Source organism: Aphelocoma coerulescens, chromosome 1, assembly GCF_041296385.1.
Source record: "Aphelocoma coerulescens isolate FSJ_1873_10779 chromosome 1, UR_Acoe_1.0, whole genome shotgun sequence".
NCBI classification, from domain to species: domain Eukaryota; kingdom Metazoa; phylum Chordata; class Aves; order Passeriformes; family Corvidae; genus Aphelocoma; species Aphelocoma coerulescens.
In genome coordinates, this window is record NC_091013.1 from 5,029,443 (window position 1) to 5,053,878 (window position 24,436).

The following is a 24,436-nucleotide window of genomic DNA, read 5'->3' on the forward strand; positions in this document are numbered from 1 at the left end:
GGGAGAGACAGGAACGGTGCCATCCCACCCCAGGGCTGCATGGAGAGTGACTTGAGCAGCCCTTTTCTTCCCTAAAGCTTTTCCCTCGCCCTCTGAGAAGGGTTTGCAGCAGGGGGAGATCTCAGCCCATGCAAAGCCAGCGTGGGTGAGTTGTGCCTCGACAGCAGCGAGTCCGAGGGCAATGGGGGATCTGAACATCCTCGGGTTACACCTTGGAAACCATAATAAAGCTGCCTCTGAACACACACAGGGAACTGACACCAGGGCTGGGAGACAGAGGTGCCTTTTTCACTCCTTGGGAGCACCCCCGGGGTAAGTGACATCTGTCTGGGGCACTGCCAGATCCATGGGCCCAAGGCTTGAGCCCTGCAGCTCCCCAAAAGACACATTCCAGGGTTTGAATGTACAAAATGAAGAGAGTTGGCCTCAGTAAACAACTGAGGGAAGGCAAAGCAAAGCTGTGAAACACCTGACATGCCACCTGTGGTCAGGGGGACAAGAGCCTGGTGCTGCCCTGAGCTGGGTAAAACATTCCTCTAAGGCAAATGATGGAAAATCATTGTCTGGCACTGTACTGCTTGGATTTGATCCTGGGTTTGAAGGATTTGATGAGATAGGATAACACTTCCCAATAATTTTTGCCCCACCTTGCCCAGTGTGTGCTGAAATAAGGAGACTCAGGAAGGTCAAACCAACTCAAGGCAGGCAGTGATCTGCTGGAGCTGCACATCCTCTTTGATGAATGTTATCTTTCGTCTCCTTCCAGGCATGGGCTTGAACTGTGCCTTCGATTGCATCAGGCTTTTGTCATTATTTCTGAGTGCTCAGCTTTTGAAGATTCACTTCTACATGAAAAGTTCCTGAAAAGATCAATATCAGCAGCTTTATAGCAAAGCAGTTTTTCCAAGAAGTATTAATGTAATTAGGGAGAGTGGGATGTGTGCTGGAGCTTAAAAACCACAATTTTAAATACACAGGGAGAGTAGATAGGACAAGGACAGTGGAGAGGCAGGACTAGAATGATCACCTGGATTTCAAAGCTTGTCTTTTTTCTGGCTGAGGAAGCTGGTCGCTTTTAAAAACAAAAAAAATCAAGAGTAGATGCTCACCAGTGTGAGACTGATCATTAGATGTCTCAGTGAGGTGTGACCAAATCCTGCAATGTACCAGTGACCTTGTCTGACCACTCCTGGAGTGGGTGATCACAGTGGGAGAGCTCAGTCTCCTCCTCCACAATCCCAAATGCCCCATGTGCATCCCCCAGAGTGAGTGCTCTTGTTGTCTCTGTCCAAATGGCTGCATTTTTGTCATCATGGCCATCCTCCTCAGGAACCTGCTGCATCAATCAGGTCACTCAGGACTGAATCATGGTAAACCACGATTAAGACAGTGCTTAGCAGAGCAGGGTATGGGATGCTGGGTCACAGAGGTCCTGACTGATGTACAGAAGCAGTGGGCTTGGTGTGGAAGGGCTGTTGAAGTGGGAGAAGCTGTGCCCACCTCAGAACAGCCATGGGGAATAATCTAAGGGGTTAGCCTCCAGGATAGTTCACGGCATAGTCTGTGAGATAGACAGCCTAGAGGATATTGGAGTGGGTAGTGGGGTATGGGATAGGCTGTAGCACAGCCGAGGGGACAGCCCAGCAGGATAGCCCCTGGATACCCCTACAGTGGCAAGGGCTCTCTCCTGAAAGGCTTCCAGTGCCTGCTCCAAGCCAGCAGAGGAAGGATGTGAAGCAAAGGCTTGCACTTCCCAAAAGAACCACCTTGCTGCTGGCTCTGGGAGCTTTACAAGTACCGCTGGCTTCAGCCTGAAAGGTCAGCCTGGCTCTGACTCCCAGGCGGCTCTGGGATCCACTCAGCCCTCCGGCCCCTAGAAATCCCCTTTGGAGAGCAGCAGAGCCCTGTCTGCATCTGCAGGGGCAGCCAGGGACAAACAACAGCCAAGGACAAACCACAGGCAAGGACAAGCCACAGCCAAGCCCCTTGGCCTCTGCTGGGGTCAGCTGTGTCTCGCTCTGGCTGCAGAGAGGGCTTGGGGTGGGCAGGGTGAGCAGCCCTGACCCCCTGCCCCATACCCTGCTCCCCCAGCCTGCAGCACAGAAGAGGCCAGGAAATGCTTTTGCTTTTGTAGCCCCTCCATGAAAAGCCGCAGTGCTTTTGTAGCCCCTCCATGAAAAGCCGCAGAAAATCCAGAGAGTTAAAGCTGGCAGGACGGGCTGTGTCCCGGCTGTGCAGGCTCGCAGCCCATGGAGCAGCCGCCTCTCCGCTGGCTCCAAGCCCGTCCCCGCCGTGGCCGAGCCTCGCCCGCCGCCGCTCCGGCTCCCCGGGCGCTGCAGCCCAGCCCAGGCACGGCAGATGGCATTCGGCATCTGCTCCCCGAGCACACCGCCGGGGCTTCGCTCCCTCCTGCTCTCCTCACGGGAGACGCCTTTGCCAGGAGACTTCACGTTCCCCTAAATAACAAATTCCTTCACTCCGGGGGTGGCACGGATGGCGGTGGGCGAGAGCATGGGCTTTATGCTTTCTTCGTGCTTCTGGAGCATTACGGGGGGGGGGAAAGCTGCTGCTTTTTTCCTTCTGTCCTTGTAATGATAACGGGAGGGATGTGGGAATTGAGCTGCTGAGTTTGGATTGAGACGGTCCAAGCCCCGGCTGGCAGTGGGTGTCTGAAAGGACACTTCCAGCACAGGGCACTCCCAGACGGGAGCCTGTCACATCGCTTGCACTGTGCAAGCAGCTCACCAGGAGAGGCACTAATTAATAATTACGGTCGTATTTCAGCGTAAAATCAAATGACATCTCTTGCCACCCCGATGAAGGAGGTTTTTCCTCCTCCACAGCCCCCCCCCCGAGGGATAAATGCCACTTGATCTTGTGCATAACAGGAGCTGGCCAGTCTCAGGGTCAGAGCCCGAATGCGGATGCCCAGCAGCTCTCAGCCTTAAAGCCAAGAGGGGTTGTTGCTATGGGAATGGAGAGGGGGCTTGCAGGCAGCATCTGGAGCCTGTGTCTTTCCCTGTCCGAAGCAGCTGGATTTGGAGGGAAGCAGAACTAAAAGGAGGTGGCAGAGACAGAGGCACAGCAAAATGCATGCACGTTAGAGGAGGGACCTTCCCAGAATGAGAGTACAGTGGGATACAGAAGAGCGGGGACACCAAACTGTCAGGCAGCGGTGGCTCGGCTGGGTAGGATAAACCTGATTTTCTGCTCTGTTTGACACTGAAAACAAGTCCGGTGAGAGCCCAGCTGTAGCAAGATGGGATCTGCCTCCTCGACTTACCGGCCCAAATGTATTTATTTGGATATTGATGGAAGAATTCAAAAGGTACTTTCGCTGTTTTTTCACCAAGTGGCGTCTCCGGACGCGGCGGCGGCTGCGGGCGGTGTTTGCTGCGCGACCGATCCCGCACCGCGAGGCAGACGCGCACCCAGCGGGCTCCAAACCCTTTTTGAGGGGAAAGGGGGGGATCCCGCGTGCCTTCTGCTTTGTACACGGATGTTTATTGAAAGGGGAAGGGGAGGCTGGCAGAGGGGAGGGCTGGGCGCTGCCAACACTAACTCGCTGCCAGCTCTCCCTGCCGGCGTGGGGATCCTCGGTTTCGCAGCCGTGTTGGCTTCCACTCCCCGAGCGGCGTCGCGCCGTGTTTACAAAGTTTAGCCTGTGGCGAGGTTTCCCCCCCAGGCAGTGGGAGCAGGGAAGCTCAGCGTGCCGAGCTCCCTGGACGCTGCCTGCCGGAGGGTTCTGGCCGTGGGCATCTCCCTCCGGCCGAGCTGAAGGCCAGGCAGGTGCCCGGCTCTTTGTGCGATGCCGCTGCATCGCCGGCGGCTGCGCGGTCCCCGCCGCCTCTGCCAAAGTTGCTCGTAGACGCCGATAATTAAAACTTTCACTGCCATTCGCCTGCCTTGTTTGGTTAAGCACGGTTCATGGCGCAGGGAGAGCTGCGGGACAGACGTGTCCTGGCTAAAAGGGAGAGCTCGCACGCTGTCGAGCTGACAGCCCACTGCTTTTAAACAGAAGCAATGCCGACGCGTTTCTGCAAGTCTTTTTTCCCCTTCTCTTTGTCAGCAGTTCTTTGGCCGCAAACCAAGTGCCTTTTCTGTAACAGAGAGCTGCTGCGAGGCTCCAGAGCAAGTAAACTCTGATTTGCAAAATTCAAATCTCTCTCGTCTTGCTGCTCTAAATTCGTTTCACCCAGCCTCGCCTTTTGTTCCTTCTTTGTAAAGAAACAGCAAAGATACCCTGTCCCTTCCCTCCCCTCTGCTGTGTGAGCGGCCGCAGCGGCGAGGTAGATGGAGAGCTGATACTCACGGTCCCATCCCACCACACACGCTTCCAATCCCCTCCACCACTGCCCTGGAGATCCACGGCAACAAGACTTTGTGTGTCCTCGGGAACAAGACCTTGGAGAATCCAGATCTGTGCCGGATTCCCCAGAGAAGGCTGCTCCTCTTGATCCATCTTAGACGTAGCTTAGTGGTGATGATGGTCCCTCTGCTGCCGTGAGATCGTCCGTGCCGGCTCTGCTGAGCTGAGGGCACCGATTCTCTTTTGCCAGGGTTTAATAAATTGGTTGCCTGGTGGCCCCCCGCAGCATGGATTGTACGGAGCCCCTGGTACCAGTACAGTTCAGTACAAAAATGTTTTGGCATTTCGAAAGGGTGTGAGTGTTTCCATAGATGTCGGTAATGCACAGTGTCTGTCATCTGTGCTGGTTTCAAAAAAAAAAATACAGCATTTCTCCAAACAGCCTCTGGAGAGTACTTTTAACACTAAAGGCACAGGAGAGGCACAGTCACATGAGCAAGAAAATGCAAACTCAGGCAGCATTAAGGGGGTTTAAGCTCGATAAAAGTTATCTGCTTCCTTTGTCAGATGTAAAATTCCGCCTGTGTAATGTTTGGAAGGATTCCTGAAGTAAAAATGCCGTGTAAATGGGGTTCACACAGCGGTAAGCAGGGCATATCTCAGATTCTCCTGCCTTCTCAGTAAAATCATTGGAAAGAAGCAGAAGGGAGAGAAAAAAAAAAAAGCAACATCCCTTAATCTTCCAAGGAATGCGGCATTGGAGGCTTCTAAAGGGAACTCATTAAATCAATGCTAAGCTTCTTGTCAGCCAGTAACGAGGTACGAGCTTCATTATAGCAGCACTTGTTGAGTTTGAAAGGGCTCAGCTCCAACTCGGACTGGCCCTGCTGGGCAGCGTGCAGTGGGACTGAGCATCCCACTCCAGCACTACTTGTGGTGGCAACTGTTCAGAGGCAATTTTTTTGTTTCCATGGCCTCATCCCGAATTTCCACCGGTGCAGCCACAGGGCGTGCTGTTGACTTTGGGAGAAGTTGTTTCACCTCTGCGCCGGGGTAAAGGAAGGGACAAACCTGGCCCAGGGAGCCGCACGCCGCCTCCCCCGGGACCCTGCGCCCTTCAGATGAGCACTGGAAAGTGCTCTGCAGCAGGAGAGTGGAATTAAACTAAGTAGGTTTGTGTGTTGGCAGGTCCAGAGGGGCACAGCAGGGAGGGCAGAGGGACGTGGTGGTTATGAAAGAGGAGTTGGCTGGCTTTGAAATCCTTCCCAGGAGTTATAAAAATAAAGGAGGCACCATCAGCCCGGGTTGAAAGCGGGACCACGCCGGTGCCGGCACGTCCCAGAGGAAGGGCTGAGGTCCATATCTGCGTCTCACAATATCCTTCTGGACAAAATGTCCAGCCCATAGCTGGATAACCGTGGAGTGATGGATGAGCAACTGGCTCACAGGTCAGGCACAAAGGGTTGTGGTGCATGGGGTGACATCAGGCTGGTGTCTGGTCACCGGTGGGGTTCTGGAGGGCTCCTGTGCTCTTCCACACCCTCATAAACAACCTGGACGCAGTACTCTAATGAATACAAAGTAAGTTTGCCGACGACACTAAACTGGGAGGAGCTGTTGACTCCCTCGAGGCCAGAAAGACCCTGCAGAGAGACCTTCACAAATCTGAGGGCTGGGCAATCATCACCTGTGTGAAGTTCAACAAGAGAAAATAAAAGATTCTGCACCTGGGGTGAGGCAACCCTGGCTGTGTGCATAGACTGGGGAATGAGATGCTGGAGAACAGTGCCCAAGAAAGGGACCTGGGGGTCCTGGTCGATGGCAAGTTGAATATGAGCCAGCAGTGCCCTGGCAGCCAGGAGGGATATCCATGTCTGGTGGGCATCAGGCACAGCATGGCCAGCTGGGCAAGGGAGGGGATTGTCCTGCTCTGCTCTGGGCTGGGGTTGAGTCCTGGAGGCAGTTTTGGGTGCCACAAGATAAGAAAGACATTAAACTATTACAAAGCTTCCAAAGGAGATGATGAAGGATCTGGAGGAGAAGCTGTGTGAGGAGCAGCTGAGGTCACTCGGTCTGTTCAGCCTGGAGAAGAGGGGACTGAGGTAAACTGACCTTCCAGAGCCACAGCCAGGCACAAAATTGTCTTCACCAAAGCTGACCACAGGGCTGGGCTCTCCTCCAGTGGGCAGAGTTGACTGAACACCTCTCCATGCTGGGGCAGCTTTGGGAGGGACCTGACCCCCCCTCCCCAGCCCAGCAGACTCCACCAGTGGTACCCCCAAGCTGGCAGAGGTATGGTGATGCAGGGGCTGTGGGAGGGGAAGATAAAAGGCTTTGTGGGATTACAGCCACACTCCAGATCCAGGGCTCTGCACAAACCAGCTTCAAAGAGGTCACTTGTTCTGGGAGCTGAGTGAAAAATGAAATTCCAGTGTCATGCTCTTGCTATCCAGCACCCCCATAAAGGGATGCACACCTGGGGGAAAGAAGTGCTGCTTGGTTTATTTATTTCTAAAGGACCTTCTCAGCCAGCAGTGCATTACCCGCTTGCCTGGACACACACCTCCCTCTGCACTTCTCACGAGCACCTGGGGCTGAGCACAGCAGGGAAGGGAAACACATCCATGTGCCAGCCCTGCCACAGCCTGCTCTGCTGCCAGGCACAGGAGAGGACGGCAGGACCAGGGGAAGCCGTGGCTGTATTCCATGTAGGATAAGGTGATCTCCACAAACCACCACGGACTGGGATTTCTCCTGATTCCTGGAGTGCCACTAGATGGGGTCAAGCACCCAAACCCCCAACATCAGTGGGGAGAGGCCAAACTCAAGCCAGATCTGGAGTCTGATTTTCCTTCACGCTGTTATTAACCCTTTGGCTGTGTTTTGAAGAAAAATTCCTATTGAGTCTGTTTTGAATTAAAAAGCCACCAGGAAAAGAAAAAACATTCCCCAGCTCATGCCCAATCTTTTTTTCCATGGAGAAACTACTGGGAACATTTTCTTTTGACCTTTGAGATTTAAATGGTAGCAGAGAGGAACCAGCCAGTGGCCTTATTCCCAGCTGGGTGGCTTCACAGCTCTCCTTTTCAAATGTCAGAGGGTAGTAGCTTTCCTTGCAGAGTTTTAAGGAGTTCCTCTGAGAAAAATGCTTGTTTCAAGAGGATTTGTGTTTCCAGTGTCTTAATCAACATCATATTTGTAACAAATATGGAAAATCAGAGGGCTACAGAGCCTGAAGTAACTGGAAAAAAAGGACTGTTGCCTTTGTCAAGGATTCTATGAAATCACTCGGTGGTATTTTCCTCCTCTTCAGAAAGCAAGTAAAGAATTTTGGAGTCATTTCGCTGGTGTACTGAGTCATTCTGGATGTTAAACAGAAAATTTGCCTTTTTTATTTTTCCCCCTCAAAGAAATGCATAGAGTTCAAGCTTTCTGGGTGTCTACTGACCTGACCTGTGTTGCAGGACACTGAGCCATCCACAGCCATTGCTCCTCTTGGCCCGAGGTTCCCAACGAACAGGACAAGGCTCAGACTGAGCTCTGGTGCCGTGGTTGTTGCACCGAAACATCAGCGCGCAGGACTCGCTTCTGTCACGTGAGTTTTCTTTTCAATTAGAGCAGCAGCATCTGTGGTATAAATGCCCAGATTCTAGCAAAGCCAACAGATTTTTCCAAGGCTCACCAGGCTATTTTTAACCTGCAAAACTGGATTCAGATGAAAAACAAAACACAGCAGAAAAAATAATGGTGTGATGGTCCCTTCAAGGCGATGAAGGATTTTTGCATCCTGATGACTCTTTCAGCACAGCAAGTCAAGCCTGTGGACCCCATCCTGTGTCTGTTTGGACTGAGGATTTAGGGGAACACCCTTTCAGCTGCTGAACACCAAAGGGGTGCACAGGGTGGGTGTTCATGGCAGTCGGGATATGGACACCTCTGAGGGCTGCTCTGTGACACATCCTACTTTAGCATGGTGAGGCATAGGAATGTTTTTGTGGGATCAAGGCCTTTTTCTTAGTGCTGGCAGATCTCTGTGGGTGTGGGAGGGTACAAAGTGGCACAGCCCGAGTCTGGCCAGTGGTCTTGGCTAACCTTGGCTTTCTCACTTCAGCTGGCCCTGGTAAACTCGAGGTGGCTGCTTGTTCTTGTAAAGCAGCATGAAATGAACAGCAGGTTCCTTGGACTCTGTCACATTGCAGCTCATAAACATTTTAAGAAGTAAAAATGGCTTCAAACCGCACTTTAAAAAAAGTGAAAGATAATGTCACACATGGACTTCTCTCTCCCCTAAGCTCCCTTCTCCTTCCTTCCCAGTGGGGGCTCCTCAGAGCGTTTAGGGGAGAGAAACCTCCTCAAACCATGCTCCCAGCACAGCTCTGTAATTCCAGCACAAAACTCTTCCACACCCATCACCCAGCAAGGCTTGATTACTGCTGTTTATCTTTGTGAAGTCACACTCTATTATATTTGTTACAGTTGATGTTCACACTAGTTCAGACGTGGTGTAACTTTAACACTCTCAGTCTAACACTTTTCTCATAGGTAACTCTGGTGTTACCTAAGGGTTCAGACCAGCCAAATGTAGCTTATTCTCCTCATATACAACTCTTCTGGGTCAGCACAAACAAGGCAAAATCATTCTGTTTCTAGAACCTTCCTTGTGAACTTTCCTATACAGATTCAAGTCAGCCTTTTGCTGGTCTCTCCCCAAACCTGCTTTTCCTCACTCCATTAATTAATATTTTCCCTCTAACAGTCCTCTATTACTAAGCCAGTTCCAATGTCAGACTTTAATCGTGTGAGCAGTTTTGGAACAAGCAGCTTCACTCACAACTACTGAGAACATTTGGTGCTAAAGCATCCCTATTTTCCAATTTACAAAACATTTCAAGCCTCAGGCATTCGTGTGCTGCGGGGTTAATTGCACTTAGTACTCCATTAGCAGCAAATGTGTGCCCTTCTTGTGTTAAGAAAAGCCAGAATAGAGACATTTGTGTTATTTGTCAAAGGTTGAAATACTTATATGAAATGTTTTTATTTCTGCTGCAGAAGATGGGAAACTTTCTGCCTGGCCCCTCACAATCAGCCTTGCTGGTTCCTGGTTGTGTTCTGCCATTAATAATTAGTACTGACAGATGGACTATCTGCAATATGTCCTTTGGTATAGTCAGTAGGTTGCACGAGTCTCTCTTGAATGTAACATCCCTTTTTCTATGAGCCCCAATGACTCCAAAAATTACTGAGATCCTTCTTTGCTCATAGTGAAAGAGCCAACCTCTGCCATGCTGCCCCTCTCAGTGGACAATCTCCAGGACTGCCCACACATCTATGAGTGCATCGTAGACATTTTTCTTTCCTAAAAAGAGGAAAATCTCTTTTCCCACAGCTCTCTTTTCAGGGATGTTACAGGGGTGGGAATTGTGACTTACCACATGCCACATGCCTCGGGATCCTGGTACGTCAGCTCTGTCTGGCAGCTCCTGTTTCTTAATTTAGGGCACTGAATATGATTAGGAAGTGAACGGGATTCACCCCGTTCACAGACATCCCGAAGTGAGTGATGACTGCTCCAGGAGAGTCGTGCAGGGTCCCCTGTAGTCACTGGGGAGGCGGGTGGCATCTCCAGGGGATGATTCATCCCATCCCAAGGTGGGTTTTGGAGACATGTGGGCTAATTTGGAGATTGTCCTCCTTTCCTGCTGGTGCCAGAGGGCAGCTGGCAGAGAGACACCCGAGAGATGCTGAGCCTGTGGATGGTTAAATGACATCAGACAAGCCCCACATGTCCATTTCGTGTCGAAATGAGCATTGTCGAGCCACGTCCCTGCCCAAAGCTAAGTGTGAATCAGCAGGATTACAGAGCTCTGGCTTTTGGGATAAAGTATCTGCCGTGTTCCTCATCCTCTAACAGAGGTGCTGTTTGAAGAGCTCGGGGGAGTTTTCATTTTTGCTCAGACCCTCAGCTGAGGGCTCTCGTGTTTTCTTCCCCACACATGGACAAGCACACATGCACTCATTTTCTGGTCTTCTCTTAGAGAAGCTCCCACTGCATCAAACAGATGGCAACTCTGGCAGACTATTTTTAATGCTGCCTAACATTTGAGGCTCAGATAAATGAGTGGTTTTCTGAATATCAGCTGTTAATTAGTGCAAGAAATAAAAAAGGAAATGGAGAGTTTGGGTATAGTTGGGCTGATGCTATGTTTGTATCTGAGTTCAAAGAATGAGAAAGCTGGAATGTTTTTAAATATGGGATTTTAGGTAAAGCTTCTTTTGGATATTGGGGACTATGACAGAGAGGTCATTTATTGATATTTTTTGAGGAAGACCTATTTGCTTACACATCTAGAAATATGAATTCCTTCCAGTGATTCCTACAGAGGATACCTAAAACTTCTGGATCCTCCTTCATTTTCGTATGGACAACAGAGACCACTGGAGAGACAGGGAAAATCACAATGAAAAATTTCACATCGACCTTCTGCCTTAATAGTTCAGAAATCCACTGTGAAAGCTGCTCTTGCAGAAGGAGCAGCAATTTTCACAGTCCGTGCAAGATACATAACTGAGTTTTACTAGAATCTTTTCTGACACACTATCCCCCAAACTCATTAGTGAAAGATTGTAATTTAGGTTGTTTAAACTCTGCGGTTTCAGCCCTGACTTTGAACATTGCTCACTGAGCTGAATGAAAGACATGACCAAGTGCTAAAGTATTGAAGACAGCAGGTTGAAACCAGAAAAAAAAGAAGTAGAACTGGAAACTGGGGATCCACTGGCTTCAAAAATATTTTTGCATTATTTATTTAGGAACTTTACTTGGGTAAAATAAAAATAATCAAATAGAAGTTAAATTTTTGGAAGAAAACCCAGTTATAGACAGCAGATCAGAACACGATAATGTTCTGTCCAGGGTTTGCTGTTTACAGAGGGGATTAGCTCTTCTGAGGATCAAATATAGAACAGAAATTGGATTTGTAAGCTGTGTTTTTACCCATCTTATCTGAAAGCAAAATATAATATGATTAGTTGTAAACTGGTAGGCTGCAGAGTCTGTGCACAATGGTCCTTTAGCAAAATCTCCATCACAGTCCTTAATCTCTCCTCTCCAAGTAGGAAAGCCAGCCCAGAGCACCAGGGCTCTTAATCCCTGCTCTTCCTGAGAGGGGTTTTTAAATCCTTGTTCCTGGACCAGAGGTGGATGCTGTGGATTAAGAGACAATGGCTCCTTATTTCAGAAGAAAATGTTTCAAAAACATGCAGAACTGTTTCCAGGAAAGAAATCAGTCCCACAGAAGTGAGGGCCAGGTCAGGAACCAGGCATCCCCATCGAGCCGTGCTGTCCTACTTTGCAGTCCCTGCATGCCTCATCAAAATGTTATTTCCACTCCAAAAAGCCTCAGTTATTATTCATTCTGCTTTTCCCTCATTTACGTCACATTGCTTTCCAAGGCAGAGAGAACATTCCCCACCTAAATTGAATGGCTGCTCCTTGGTTTGATGGAAACTCCTTGACAAAAACAAGTTAAATATTCAGAGAAGGCTGCTTTTCCTGTCTTTTTTTTTTTTTTTTTCTACACGTGGTAGAATCATAGAATTGGGTTGGAAGGGATCTTTGAGGGTTTAGTTCAACCCCCTGCAATGAGCAGGGACATTTTCAAATTCATCAGGTTCCTCAGAGACCCATCCAACCTGGCCTTGAATGTTCCCAGGGATGGGCCACCCTCCGTCTCAGAGGTTTTGATAACAGCAGCAAGGACAGAAATATGAAATCATGTTAACTCTCAGGGGAAAAAAAAACTGTTTGCAGATGCTGCATGACTTTTCAGGAATACAGCCTTTTCCTCCTGGCACAAATCCAAGGCAAATGCAGTTAGCAGAGTACATATGTGGCTGATTTTCTTCATGGCATTCAGACATCAATCTGCAAGCTGAAGCAGAGGCCTCTGTTTCCCTTTCCCTCGTGGTTTGTCACTGCTGTGACTCTGCTCAGACATGGTTTGGGCTCTGCTTTCAGAAATGACACTGACAACTGAGTGTCTTCTATTGACTGGTCATACAGGAGGCTTTCGTGCCACCACACAATATCAGAGTCCCTGTATCCTCTCTTTCTTCATCCCTGGAGGTTCCTCCCAGGATTTTTTGGGCTGACTTGCATGACTGTGCACTTTTTTGATGTGTATTATGAGGAAACCTGGAATTTCATTACAGGAAGCCCTATACATGCATGATCTTAGCCCACAGCCTCAGTTGTAGGAAATGCTGTGGTCTCCTGACTTTGGCCTCTGTTATGCAAGGTCTCAATCTTCTCCTAAGCAGGGAGATGTTCCAGCACCAGGCATCAATGCAGGGGATGAAGTGCTGGGAGACACATCTCAGCAGTGGCTTCTCACCCACAGGGACCTAAGCAAGGTGACTGTGGGTCAGAGACAGCTGAGACAGACCTGAAGGGAGATGAAATTTGTGGATCAGACCCACAGACAGCGCCAGAAATGTATGATCATGGAGAGCCAGGCTGAGCAGCAAAGGCTTTGGGACACCAGCCCAAGCAGGGACATCTCCACAGGGCTGGGTGAGATGTTCTGTCCTGCAGCCAGTGCCAGGAGGGCTGCCTGTGCTCAAAGCTGCAGGTCAACCTCTGCAGGTCACGGGAGAACCCACGTGCCCCACATGGCCCAAGTGTGGCCACCAGCCAAGTGTCCCCACATTGCCTTCCTGCTGCTGCTGCCCCCCCAGTGATAATGGACTCTGGGCAAATAGGATTCCTATACGGTGCTGGAGCCATCAATAGTACTCAGTGCTGTCCTCCCATCCCCTAAAACACATTCCAGTTGTGTTCCACCAGCACAACTGGCATCGGCTTCGCTGGGAACACAAACCTGCGGACAAGAACAGGAAAAATTGCACATTGCTACAGAAAATCTGAGGCTGGCTGCTGTGTTTTAGAGCAGAAGGGAGATGCTCAGAAAAGCTCAGCAGGCTGCAATAGAAGGAAACTTTATTAGCATGTGATTTTTGATTGAAAAAAAACCAAACAACCAGCTGAGGACAAGCATCCTGAGATGAGTACGAAGCTGCAGTGGGTGATTCACAAACCCAGTTTTAGCAAACCTAAGTAAAAATGCCAAGTATGGAAAACTAAGAGGCATGTATAGAGATAGCTCATGGTCTAGTATCACAGCCTTTGTTTCACTTCCCACTCTTTCACTACTGCATGGAGTAAAAGGAAACATTAAAATTCAGCCTCAGTGCGTTGAAAGCTCCTACTGCTCTCTGTGAGCCAGGCCAACTTTCTTACCTTTAATGTTCATTAATAACCTTTTTTATCTTGTCCTCTCTTGTCTGTCCTGGTCAATAATAATTGATTTCCAGAATAAGAAACCTCAATACCTGAAATAGCACTCCTGGCACATCACAAGCCTTCACCCTCTGTTCAGCCACAATTAACATCATCTGCCCAGCTCCTGCATGTACCAGTCGTTGTACTCTCCAATACTCTGCCAGCCAATTTTAGCAGCTATCATTCTGTCAGGATGCTGGGTTCTGCTGGGAGCAAGATTTCAGCCCTCTCTGAACTCCATTGGCTATTTTTTATTGCTTTGATTGCTTCTGTGCTTAAATAACCAAGGGTCAATCACTGGGCAACAGAGACTTTTAAAACACACCCATTTCCCAAGCAGCAGTTACTACCTGCCTCAGCAATCAAGTGCCTGCAAGTTTTATGAAGATATTGCCTGGAGTAATTTCATCTGGGGCAAAAACACAGGGTGTGAGTGTAGGTGTGGGTCACACCCACCTCTTGAAGTGACCACTATCGTCTTCTCCTTTGCCACAAAACCCCTGATGCTTTGCTCAAGAGTAAGAAGGCTCCTCACCACCAGTGAAAACTAAAGGTTGGAGCCTTGCTGAGGTGCCCATGCACCTCCAGAGCAAACCAGCCTGGCCAGGGCTTGCTGTGCTGTCCAGACTATCCTGGTACTTCAGTCTGTCCCTGCCCTGACCTCTGAGCAGGCATTAGCAGCAGAGCATCCCCTGGGACCTCCCATGGCTTCCCCATTTCTAGTGGCAGAGGTCTGGCTGGCACCGTGTGACACCTCCAGGTGAGGGATTTCCCCTGGAGTCTGAAAGGCACCGTGGGGGAGGCGCAGGGGAGCTGTGCACACCAATGCTGGGACAATTTAGGAATCAAAGCACTTGAAAGTCAGGGCTGACAAAGTGAGGCTACAGGCTTAATGACCTCCTGGCACCTAGACGTTTCAGAGGAGTCATTAATTAGATGGTGGCATGTTATTTTTCCAGCGTGGTCCTCACCTCACCAGCCCCCTCGCAGCAGTCATCCCGGCTGGCACATTCCTTATTTCCTGGGTCACCAGCCTCAAGGCTGCTCTGGGGACATGTACCCCCCTCACACCCGTGATGGGTGGCAACAGGAACTGTGTCTGAGTACGGGGTGGTTGTGGGGGGCGAAAAATTGCATTTCCAACACTCACAATGAGAGGAGAATTTTGACCTTGATGTCCCTGTTCATCTGCAAAATATGAGTTTCTCTTTCCTCCTGAGTTTTGCCATTAGGTCAATCTCCACAAGTGCCTTTGAGCTGCTGCATCCTGAACCTGGAGGCTCTGTGACTCTTTCTGGTGGGATGTCAGAGGAGAGGGCTGAGGCACTGAGAAGGGAAGCTGCCTCTCTCAACACCTCTGCTCCCCCACTGCCAGGCCCTGCAGCCTGCAGCCATCCCGTCAACACCAGCAGCCTCTGGACAAACCATCCCTGCTGCTTTTTGCTATTCCTGCCTTTGAGAAGGAGAGCCAGACCTGCCTGCAATGAGGCACTTTATTTGCATGGCAGGTTCAAAGCCTCCACCAGGGTCACTCAAAGGAACTCCGAGTTACTCTGAGAAAAGGGACACAACACTGGCAGAAGCATTCAAACCCAGTCCTTTATTCTCATGTCTACACTTTCCTTTTATTCCACCCACACTGGCAGTGGAGATACTTTTCAATGGCTACTTTTTCCCCAATAAGTCCACTAGGAACAAGACTTTTGATTTGGAGCACTGGAGGATTTGATAGTGCAACATGCACCCAACAGAGGAGACATGGGTTTGGGAAGCAACCTCAGGGACCTGGTTCAGTGGAGCACAGATCCCCTATAAACACACATTTATTGAAATGGGAGCCTCCTCATTTAGAGCGATGTTGAATTCTTGAGTGTTTTTCTCTCAGAAGCAGTGTGCTGTCTCTGAATCCAACAAGACATCAAATTAGGACTTCTGGGCTCTGTTTCTGGCCTGCCACTCACCTGTGATAAGATACAGGGCAAATAATTTAACATAAACAAGCTTCAGATTACAGACTTTAAATATTGCACAGGGGAGAAGTGAGACTGACGAGAAGTACTGTAATGGTATTATCAAAATGTTTTCTAACTGCAGAAGAGATTCCCAAACTGGGAGGACCATCACCTGCAAGTCCTGATGGACACATGAGTATTGGAAAAATTGTGTCACTGAAGGCACAGGATTGCCATGGGGTTGTGTCACTGAAGGCACAGGAATAGCAGAAATGGGATCAGGGGGATGTTTTGCTCAGTCTCCTCTGCATTGGGACTGCCTGGTGTGTGTGGAAGAGTGGGGGGGATAAAGAGATGTTTGGGAGAAGGCAAGGTAACAGTGGCAAATTTTGCAATTCCACGTCTGGCCTCTGACCTAACAGCAGGAACAGCTGACAGTCAATCAGAATGAACCTAGTGTAAGCTGGTATAGTCCAAAAAGCAGTGCTCTTTTATACCATCCAAGGACCTGCCCAAATCCAGGCAATTTTCTTCCCAAATCCAGGCTCTTACCTCCTTAAATTTACAGTTGTTATCATCCTGCAGCAACACTGCATTTTGAGAAACCCTGTGCTCTCAGTTCACACATGTTATTGCTCCACTTCTGAACTGCACTTAAGTCTCCAGAGCTTGCTTGCTTTATCAACAAAGACACAGGTATTACACAGGAGTAGAGAAATACTCCAGCTCACAAATCAAATCAGATCATTGAAATCACAGACTGCCTTAAAATTAGCCCAGAGCACACCTGAGCAGGATTCATATCTCCCTGGGAAATAACCATCCTTTTTTTCTTTTTCTTTTTCTTTTTCTTTTTCTTTTTCTTTTTCTTTTTCTTTTTCTTTTTCTTTTTCTTTTTCTTTTTCTTTTTCTTTTTCTTTTTCTTTTTTTTCTTTTTTCTTCATTTTTTTCCCTCTGCTGCTGTTCTGTTTGGAAGGTGATCTTCAGTAAATACTGCAATTCCAAAGATATTATGGACCTTTTCTGCATTGCAACAGGGTTACCAAGGTAGGTCTATCATTTGTGACATTCATTTCACTTTTGTTTCTTTCCTTTGGGAACAATTTAAAGACAGGCCCCACATGATTTATTTAGCTGCTATTCAAGCTTGTCTCTCGTTCCAGTCTGCTGGAAGAAGAAACTGGGGCAATCCAGAGCTGGAAAAGTGTGGAGGCAGGGAATTGAGCCACCTCAGTGTTGGCTGCACGTGGGGAACAGAGTAGAATAGAGTAGAAAGATGAGAAATAATCTAACATAAAAGCAAGTGAAGAAGCCCAGCCCTGAGTACACACAGGCTGTGCACACCTTACATTTATATCTCAGTACCATGTTTTTGCCCATATTGAGTGAAATGCAGCCACATGCTTAGACCCTGGTTTTGAGGGGAAAAATTTGGGCCAACAAGAAGTATTGCCACTAGGTAATAAACTTTCTCTTTAGATGCTTTAAAATCTAATCCCTGCTATGGGATAGTCAAACACAAAGTACCCCAGCTGAAGCATTTTACAGAGCAAAAACATCCCCAAATCCATTGCCCAGGCCACATATTTCCTAATTTATGTTGTCTTGCGAAGTCCCCGTATCCTTCCTGCTGTAATTTTCCATTTGGGGAAAATCCACATAGGATTTGTTTCCTCCAACCTAAAGAGCAGTATCCAGTGAAACCTCTGTGTTCAGAGGGTCTAGGGTCAGGGGTGGCTGTGTGGGACAGGCTGGGGTGTGGTGGAGGGTGGCTTGGTGTAACATCCATCCACCTATCCACCCATCCATCCACCTCTGCAACACCTCCAGGCAGTGGAGCAAGGGAAGGGAAGCCCCTAAGTCACCTCTAGAACCCTTAATCACCTCCAGGATCCTTAATCACCTCTAGAAGGGGGGATCTGCTGTCTGCATAAGGACCTGGAGCAGGCAGGATGCAATAGGGCAAAGTCTTTATCTCTGGACACACAACTTTACAATACAGGAAAAATGCAGGAGAAAAATAAGCCAGTCTTTTAATCATGGTTTATTGCATGACTCCAGCTCTGGGGATTGAGAGATAAAATTGAATTTGCATAAGCTGCTGGACAGAATTAATGCCCTTTGCTGTTTGTTCTACTTCCTCTCATCTGACATTAGAGAGGTTAATAACTCTCGTTTCCCTGTGATGCCAAATACTTCCACTCCATCACCCAGGAAACTTTGTTTAGCACTTTTAATCATTCACAATCAGGGTGTTCACTGCATATTTGGCATTTTATTTTCATCAGAAGATTTTCAAAGGAAAATTGCATTTCAACCAGGATCCTGGAGCCAAAGTAAACCTCCAAGGTTTACATCTGAGCCTGTGAGATCACCCTTAGCACAGTATTTAAAATATGAAAAGACACCATATTCAGCAAGATATTTGTTCTATTTGTTTTGGTAAATGAGTAACTAAATAATTTCAAGACATTCATAGCACCAAAAGTCATTTGTATAGTGTGAGTCAATATGTAGCTGCTGAGTCAATGTATCACAAAACACAGCTTTTTAACAGAAATTATTAGTCAGTGAGTCAATAGAATAAATGAATTAGCAGGGAGCAAGGTCTGCTCTGACATAAAAAATGATCACACTTCACGTTGCACATGGGTGAAGCATCAAGCCTACCCTGTCCTGTGCTTTTATCCTTTCTGCTCCGAGGTAACAGAGGTGCCAGACACTCCTAGGCCAGGCCAGGAGCAAAGAGAAAAGAGGCATCTGCAGGAGAGAAGATGGCTCTGCATCACATGCAGCAGCACAGAACTGCAGCTGGCATTTCTAGGTCAAGTAATCCCCTTTGGAATTTGCTTTTCAGGAACACGACCATCTCCCTTCTGACTGCGGACAATTGCATGGTGTCCATTGATCCCACGATGCCTGCAAACACAGAGAGGTAAGTCCTGCTGCCACCTGCTCCTCGAAAGCAGGGTCAGGCCCAAGGGGAAGGGAGGTGTTTGCCTGCAGAAGCCTTTTGTGTGCAGTGGGAGGTGAGCAGCTCTCCAGAGGGAGGGGGATGGCAGTAAGGAACGCATGCTGGCCTGTGACACTAATGCTGGTTTGGAAGATTTTTAGTTGTTAAAGTAGGAGTAATTGTCTGAGGAAACAAATACTGCTTTTAGGTGTTTAATGCAGAACATCTGTTCCCATCCCTCCCCGTTTGCTGTCAAACTCTGAGCTCCTTTGTTCCCCTGCTCCCGATTGCTCTGCTAGGGCACAACCGCAGATTACTTGAAAAGCAAACTCAAAACCTGTGATGAGTTTAGGTCTCTTCCATGCTGGTTTTGGCCCATATTTCATGATGACTTTTCACTGCCGTTGCTCTTATTGACACCATGTGATGGAGCCCCAGCAGCTGGGAGGGAGCTGCTGCACAGGATGATGCAAAACACAGAGCAAAAAAATGTTGTGGCTGCCCCATCCCTGGAAGTGTTCAAGGTCAGGCTGGATGGGGCTCAGAGCAACCTGGGATAGTAGAAGGTGTCCCTACCCATGGCAAGGGGTTGGAACTGCGTGATCTTTAAAGTTCCTTCCAACACAAACCATTCTATGGTTCTACGATTCTGTTTCTAGTAAATCACACAATCTAGGCTGTGTGTTCAGAAAAAGTGCCCATTGCTTATTCAAACCCACAGTCTTCAAGAGAGCTTAGAATAGATTCAGATACTTCTTTGTACTTCTCAGGGAGTACAAAGGGATGTGAAACACAAACTGCATTTTGAGTGTTGCTAACATCAACCCTCTCTGACTCTTCCAGGTCTCCATACAAAGTGATACCTGTCGTGACTGAGCAGCTCTCAGGTAAAATGACCCTTTTGAACTGAATCTACTAAAGCTGAATTTGCAAACATTTGCATGTGGAAATTATGTGGCCATGATGCAAAAGCCAGCGATGTCGGTGTCATGGTTGTAGCTGCAGCAGAACAAGAAGTGTTTGATCACAGTGTTCTGCAGGAAAGCTTAAAAAATGTGCCCAAATTTCTATGAATTTCAGTGAATGACTGAGGTCCAGGGGACTTTCCCAGTGCTTCACTCTGGTCTGACTCAGCACTCCTGATGCCCTGGGAAAAGTCTTGCATGGAGCAGTGGGGTTTTTTCAGGCAAGACAAATGAAAGCCTGTCCTCTGGGGTTTTGTTAAACTTGCCCATTCCTCAGCAAAGCTCTGCTGGAAAGCTGAGCACAACATTTGAACTCCATGTTATTTCCAAATGGCTGAGGAGAGAACATAATTTCTGTTGGGGGCATGGTAGCTCTAAGTGTGATAAATATTTAAATTCACCTGACACGATTAAAGAAGGCCTGGGTGAAGGAACACATCTGGAGCACATTCCCCAGCCACAGCACTGCTGTACTCCACAGGCAGGGATGAAGTGCCTCTCCTCCCACTTCTCTTTGCCTGCCAGTATCATGCTCAGGCTGGTAGCTCTCAGACACTGGAGCAGAACATTGGCTTGGGGCAATTCCTGTCGAGCATCTGGCTCATGGTTTCTCTCATCTGTGAAGCTGCAGCATCTCCTGCCACTCGCATCAGGGCAGCCTGAGCCTGTGCACCCTGGAGCCACAGGGACAGGCTGGCTGCTGTGGCAGGGCTGCAGGAGGAGAGGGGACATCAGCTGGGGACACTCTTTGGAGCAGTCAAATGGGAAGATAGGTGAGACAAAGGGCAAGAGGTCATGATTGTCCTGGAAACACAGAGTGCAGAGGCAGAACAGGAGTGAGACAGAAAGCCTGGGGCTGGCAAGTGTAATGTGCAGGAGCGGCTGAGTCTGTTGGGATGGGAGAGATGAGGTTTTGCTGGTCCCACCTCGTCTTCTGGCTTAGGGTCCTGAATTATGGAAGAAAACAGAGTGTCTCACAGCACTGTCTTCTTCTAGAAGGGGAGGCACAGGGAACTGAGGCTGTTCTCTGAGGCATCTGCATTGGCAGAAACATCTGGAAGGGAGGGTATGGGGAAGACAGAGAGGCAGCAGCAGAAGGGAGACTGAGCATGCAGGGAGCAAAGGTGAACAGAGAGCAAAGAGAGCACAGAGGGCAGGGACACGAGGAAGGACTTACCCACAGTAAGATTTGTAACAAGCCATAAACAGGTCCCATGTCAGTGATTGCCAGAAGGAGGTAGTCAAAGCCAGGGGATACATGTGACTGCAAAGGGAAAGAAGCTGTCTGCCAAACTATTTCCTTATTTTCCTTATCGTGACAAATGCTGCAGCAGCAGCAGCATCACTCTCCTGGTCTGGGAGTACTCTGCTGGCATTATCACATCAGAAAAGGTGGGGTGGAGCACGTGGCTCTGTGTCCCAGCTGGGGTGAGTAACCAGTCTCCATTTGCCCCATGACAGAGAAATGGGGCCACCGTGGCTCCACCAGGGAACGCCACCAAGTTATACCATCTGATAAGATGATTAAGGGGCTTTCTAGAAAATTTACTCTTTTTTTAATGATTTTTTTTATTCCCCTCACATGACGCTAACCGTATATTTGTATAGGACCATGGATGACTTTTCACACTGTCCCAAGGTCCTCATTTTTCATCCCCAGGTGACAGCACATGGCTCTGCTTTGTGCAGAGAGCAGCTCACTGCGTCAGCAAGATCTCTCTTCCCTCCCTGCATTTTATAAAACAAGTATTTCCAAAGAACTGAGCTGAAAAGGGCAAGAAAAATTCTGGCCATAGATTGTCAAAACATAAGAGTCTGCTATGGAAAGAGGAAGAAAGTTGAGCTGAGTGTGATGGAACTAATGTTCCTTGGTATCTTTTTCTCTTTCACATGGCTTGTCATTAATCTTAAGCATTCCTGACATTTTGCTGACAGTAGGAAGAATAAACAGAGTGGGAAATTGTGCCTCTTCATTAAAAGAAAAAAAAAAAACCCAGCTCTGTTCTAGTCTTCACTTCTCAGACAACTCTGCCTGCATGCTTCTGCTTCCCAAAGCAAATCATCCAAATACATGCCAAAAAGGGGGTCACCCCAATTTTCACAGTGGTGGGAGGTAATGCACCTCTTTTCAGCAGTCTCCCAGGCAGCTGCAGGGGAATGACACAGGGAACAAAGGCTGTAAAAGGTGGGACTGGGAAATGCAATCCTTCAGGAGGAAAAATACAAGCAGTGGCTTCTGTCCAGCAGAAGAGATACCCACTGGAGTCCTGCTAAGAAACAGTTCTGCATTTCCCAGCCATAGTCATGGGAGAGGGCTGGAAATAAAAAAATTATTATTCCAGAGAGTGTTGGATGCGGCAGCGACCACTGTGTCAGTGGTCAGCTGTCTGCAAGGGTTAGAGTGAGGGTGAGGGTTAAGATTAGGGTTAGGGAAGGGTGATGGTTAGGGTTTGGGTTAGGGTTAGGGTTAGGGTTTGGGTTAGGGTTAGGTAAGGGTGATGGTTAGGGTTTGGATTGGGGTTAGGGTTAGGTTTAGGGAAGGGTTAGGGTTAAGGTTTGGATTGGGGTTAGGTTTAGGTTTAGGGAAGGGCTAGGGTTAGGGAAGGGTGATGGTTAGGGTTTTGGTTAGGATTAGGGAAGGGTGATGGTTATGTTTAGGTTAGAGTTAAGTTTAGGTTTAGGGAAGGGTTAGGGTTAGGGTTTGGGTTATGTTTAGTGTTTAGCTTTGGTTTGGAGTTAGGGGTGTGGTTACTGTTGGGGTTAGCGGAGGCCTGAGCTGGGTGGTTCTGTGCCTTTGGAGCTGCTGGGTCACATCCTGTCCCTCCTCCTATGGCCCTGGAGCAGAAGGCTCTTGGTCATCCAAATAGATCTGAAAAATATCAGTGCTAAACCCTTCTCTTTTGTTTGTTTGGATTTCCAAACCCTTTGAGTGAGCATCCTCCGTCTCCTGACAGCAGAAGTGCTCTGGTCTGTGTCCTCCTGGTGGAACTGGCTCAAAACTCACAAACCAGCCACTGTGTTGTGGCTCTAATTAGTAGGGTTCAGACACTCTGCAATTTGATGGAGATGACAAATTAATGAACAAACCCTTGCAGCAATATTCTCTTGGGGAATAAAATTGAAGTCTGTCACATTTCTGATAGTGCAGAGGAAGGAGCTGTTGTGGAGGTCAAGTGAGCGTGACTCACTGCACTCCTGAATGGGCAGGGAAGCATTCACAGAGACTTTCCTACTGCTCCAAAGTTAGGGCAGCAAAGCCCAGCAGTGGCTGCACTATAGATCTGCAGAGATGCTTTTTCCCCCTGGATGATTCAATACCCGAGATCTTGTGCAGATTGGTATTGGTAAAATGACAGAAGCTTGTCGCTGCGTCTAAACCTTCTTATTCTGGCATCTCCTTCTTCTCCTTTTGGAGTCTTGTTCATGCTTGCAGCTCAGGCAAGACTGAGGAGGCAGAGACTGGGAGAGAAAAATCCTCCTCCCACCTGCTGCTCCTTACGTGCATCCCCACATGGATGCGTGCATGGGGATGTGGCCAACTGCTCAGGATTGCTCACCTGATGGGGAATTTGCATGCAACAGCCCAAATTAACCTGAGCTGGGAGTTACATGAACTGGGGGCTCGATATGACAGATTCATGGACATAGGCTTGGGCTTGAAGCTCACCCCTTCCTGAGGCTTTTGTCCACCTGGCTGCTTGTGGGTTTTTTAATTACTCTGACTGCCTAGGTCCAAACAAACCACAGAAAGAGAAACACAGACAGAAGCCTGAGCCAGAGGCAGAAGCATTTGTGAGAAATAGGGCAGGAATTCACCAGCCTGATGCTGGCAAGGAAAGGGAGGTGCCCGTGCCCTCCCAGCCTTGCTTGGCCACAGCAGAAAAGACAGGGGGAAGCCAAGCCGGCCCCCCAACCCCACTGACTCCCTGCCTGCAGCCTGTTGAGGCTGGTAGGGTGGCCAGGGGAGCCAGGGAGAGTGGGAGGGTGGAGGTGGCTCCCTGGCTGTGATCCCAGAGGGTAAGAGGGTAGAGGAAGAGGCACTGCTGGGCAGGGCGGTGCGAGGCAGAGGGTACCTGCCAGTGGGCAATAAACCTTCTGTGCCAGTGCGGGGTCACCTGAGCTGCTCAGCCTGCTCCTGGTGCCAGTCTGGCAGGGAAGGTGAGCTCTCCCTGCCAGCCTCCGACCCGGCCACGGCGGGAGTCGCAGGATAAAATGCTGCTGCCATATTCCCCCGCACCTGCTTTCTTCCCAGAACCTGCTGGGGACGAGGCAGAATGGCTCCTTTCTCCGTGGTGTCCTGGCCAAGCTCCCTGCTGAGCTTGGCAGAGGCCATGAGGCAAAGAGCCAGAGTCCCTGTGCCCGCAGCGAGCAGGGGAATGAGCCATGGGGAGCCTGGGGAAGCCTGAGCTGGCCTGTCCCCTGCTCAGCATTAACCATTGCAGCACCTTCTGCAGGGGGGGTTCTGGTTGTCATTTGTCAGCTGTAAAAACCCCAGAGCGTTGTGCAAACACCTGACTTGCTGAACACCTGCATTTGTAAACGCTGCACATTCACGGTGCCGGTGGGAGGTGAGGGGGAAAAAAAGAGGGGTTTTTTTGGGATGCTGCAACAGGACCCTCAGCAACATGCCCAGAGGTGCTGCCAGGTTTGCTTTTCTTTTCACAGAGGGAATCACAGCAAAACAAATGAAGCAATCCGAGGGAATAGGTGTCTGTGTGCACCTGGGGCATCAGCCCTGCCCAGAGGTATAAAAAAAACAAGGCAGAGGGTAATGAACGGAGCAAAAGCACCCTTAACCCTCCTGTTCTACAAAGGAGGGGACAAGGAAGACTAAATGATGTCAGAGCAACGTGTAATTTTCTTCAGAAACAGGGGTTACCAGAGGTCTTCCCCTCGGAAAGGAACAGGGCAGAAAAA

At 48.9% G+C, this 24,436-nt stretch overlaps 1 protein-coding gene across 2 annotated transcripts in view; it reads left to right on the forward strand.

Annotated features, from left to right (window-relative positions):
* Window positions 1–16,591: 16,591 nt before the first annotated feature.
* Window positions 16,592–24,436, forward strand: part of PDE9A (phosphodiesterase 9A) — a 36,037-nt gene continuing 28,192 nt past the window's right edge. The window contains exons 1-3 of one of the 2 annotated variants that reach the window (XM_069019535.1): window positions 16,592–16,648; window positions 18,459–18,536; window positions 19,398–19,441. In XM_069019535.1, coding sequence (XP_068875636.1) covers window positions 16,614–16,648; window positions 18,459–18,536; window positions 19,398–19,441 — 157 coding nt within the window. In that variant the 5' untranslated portion in view covers window positions 16,592–16,613. Of the gene's footprint in view, window positions 16,649–18,026; window positions 18,537–19,397; window positions 19,442–24,436 lie in introns of those variants that run through there. The other variant, XM_069019445.1, reaches the window with a different exon arrangement.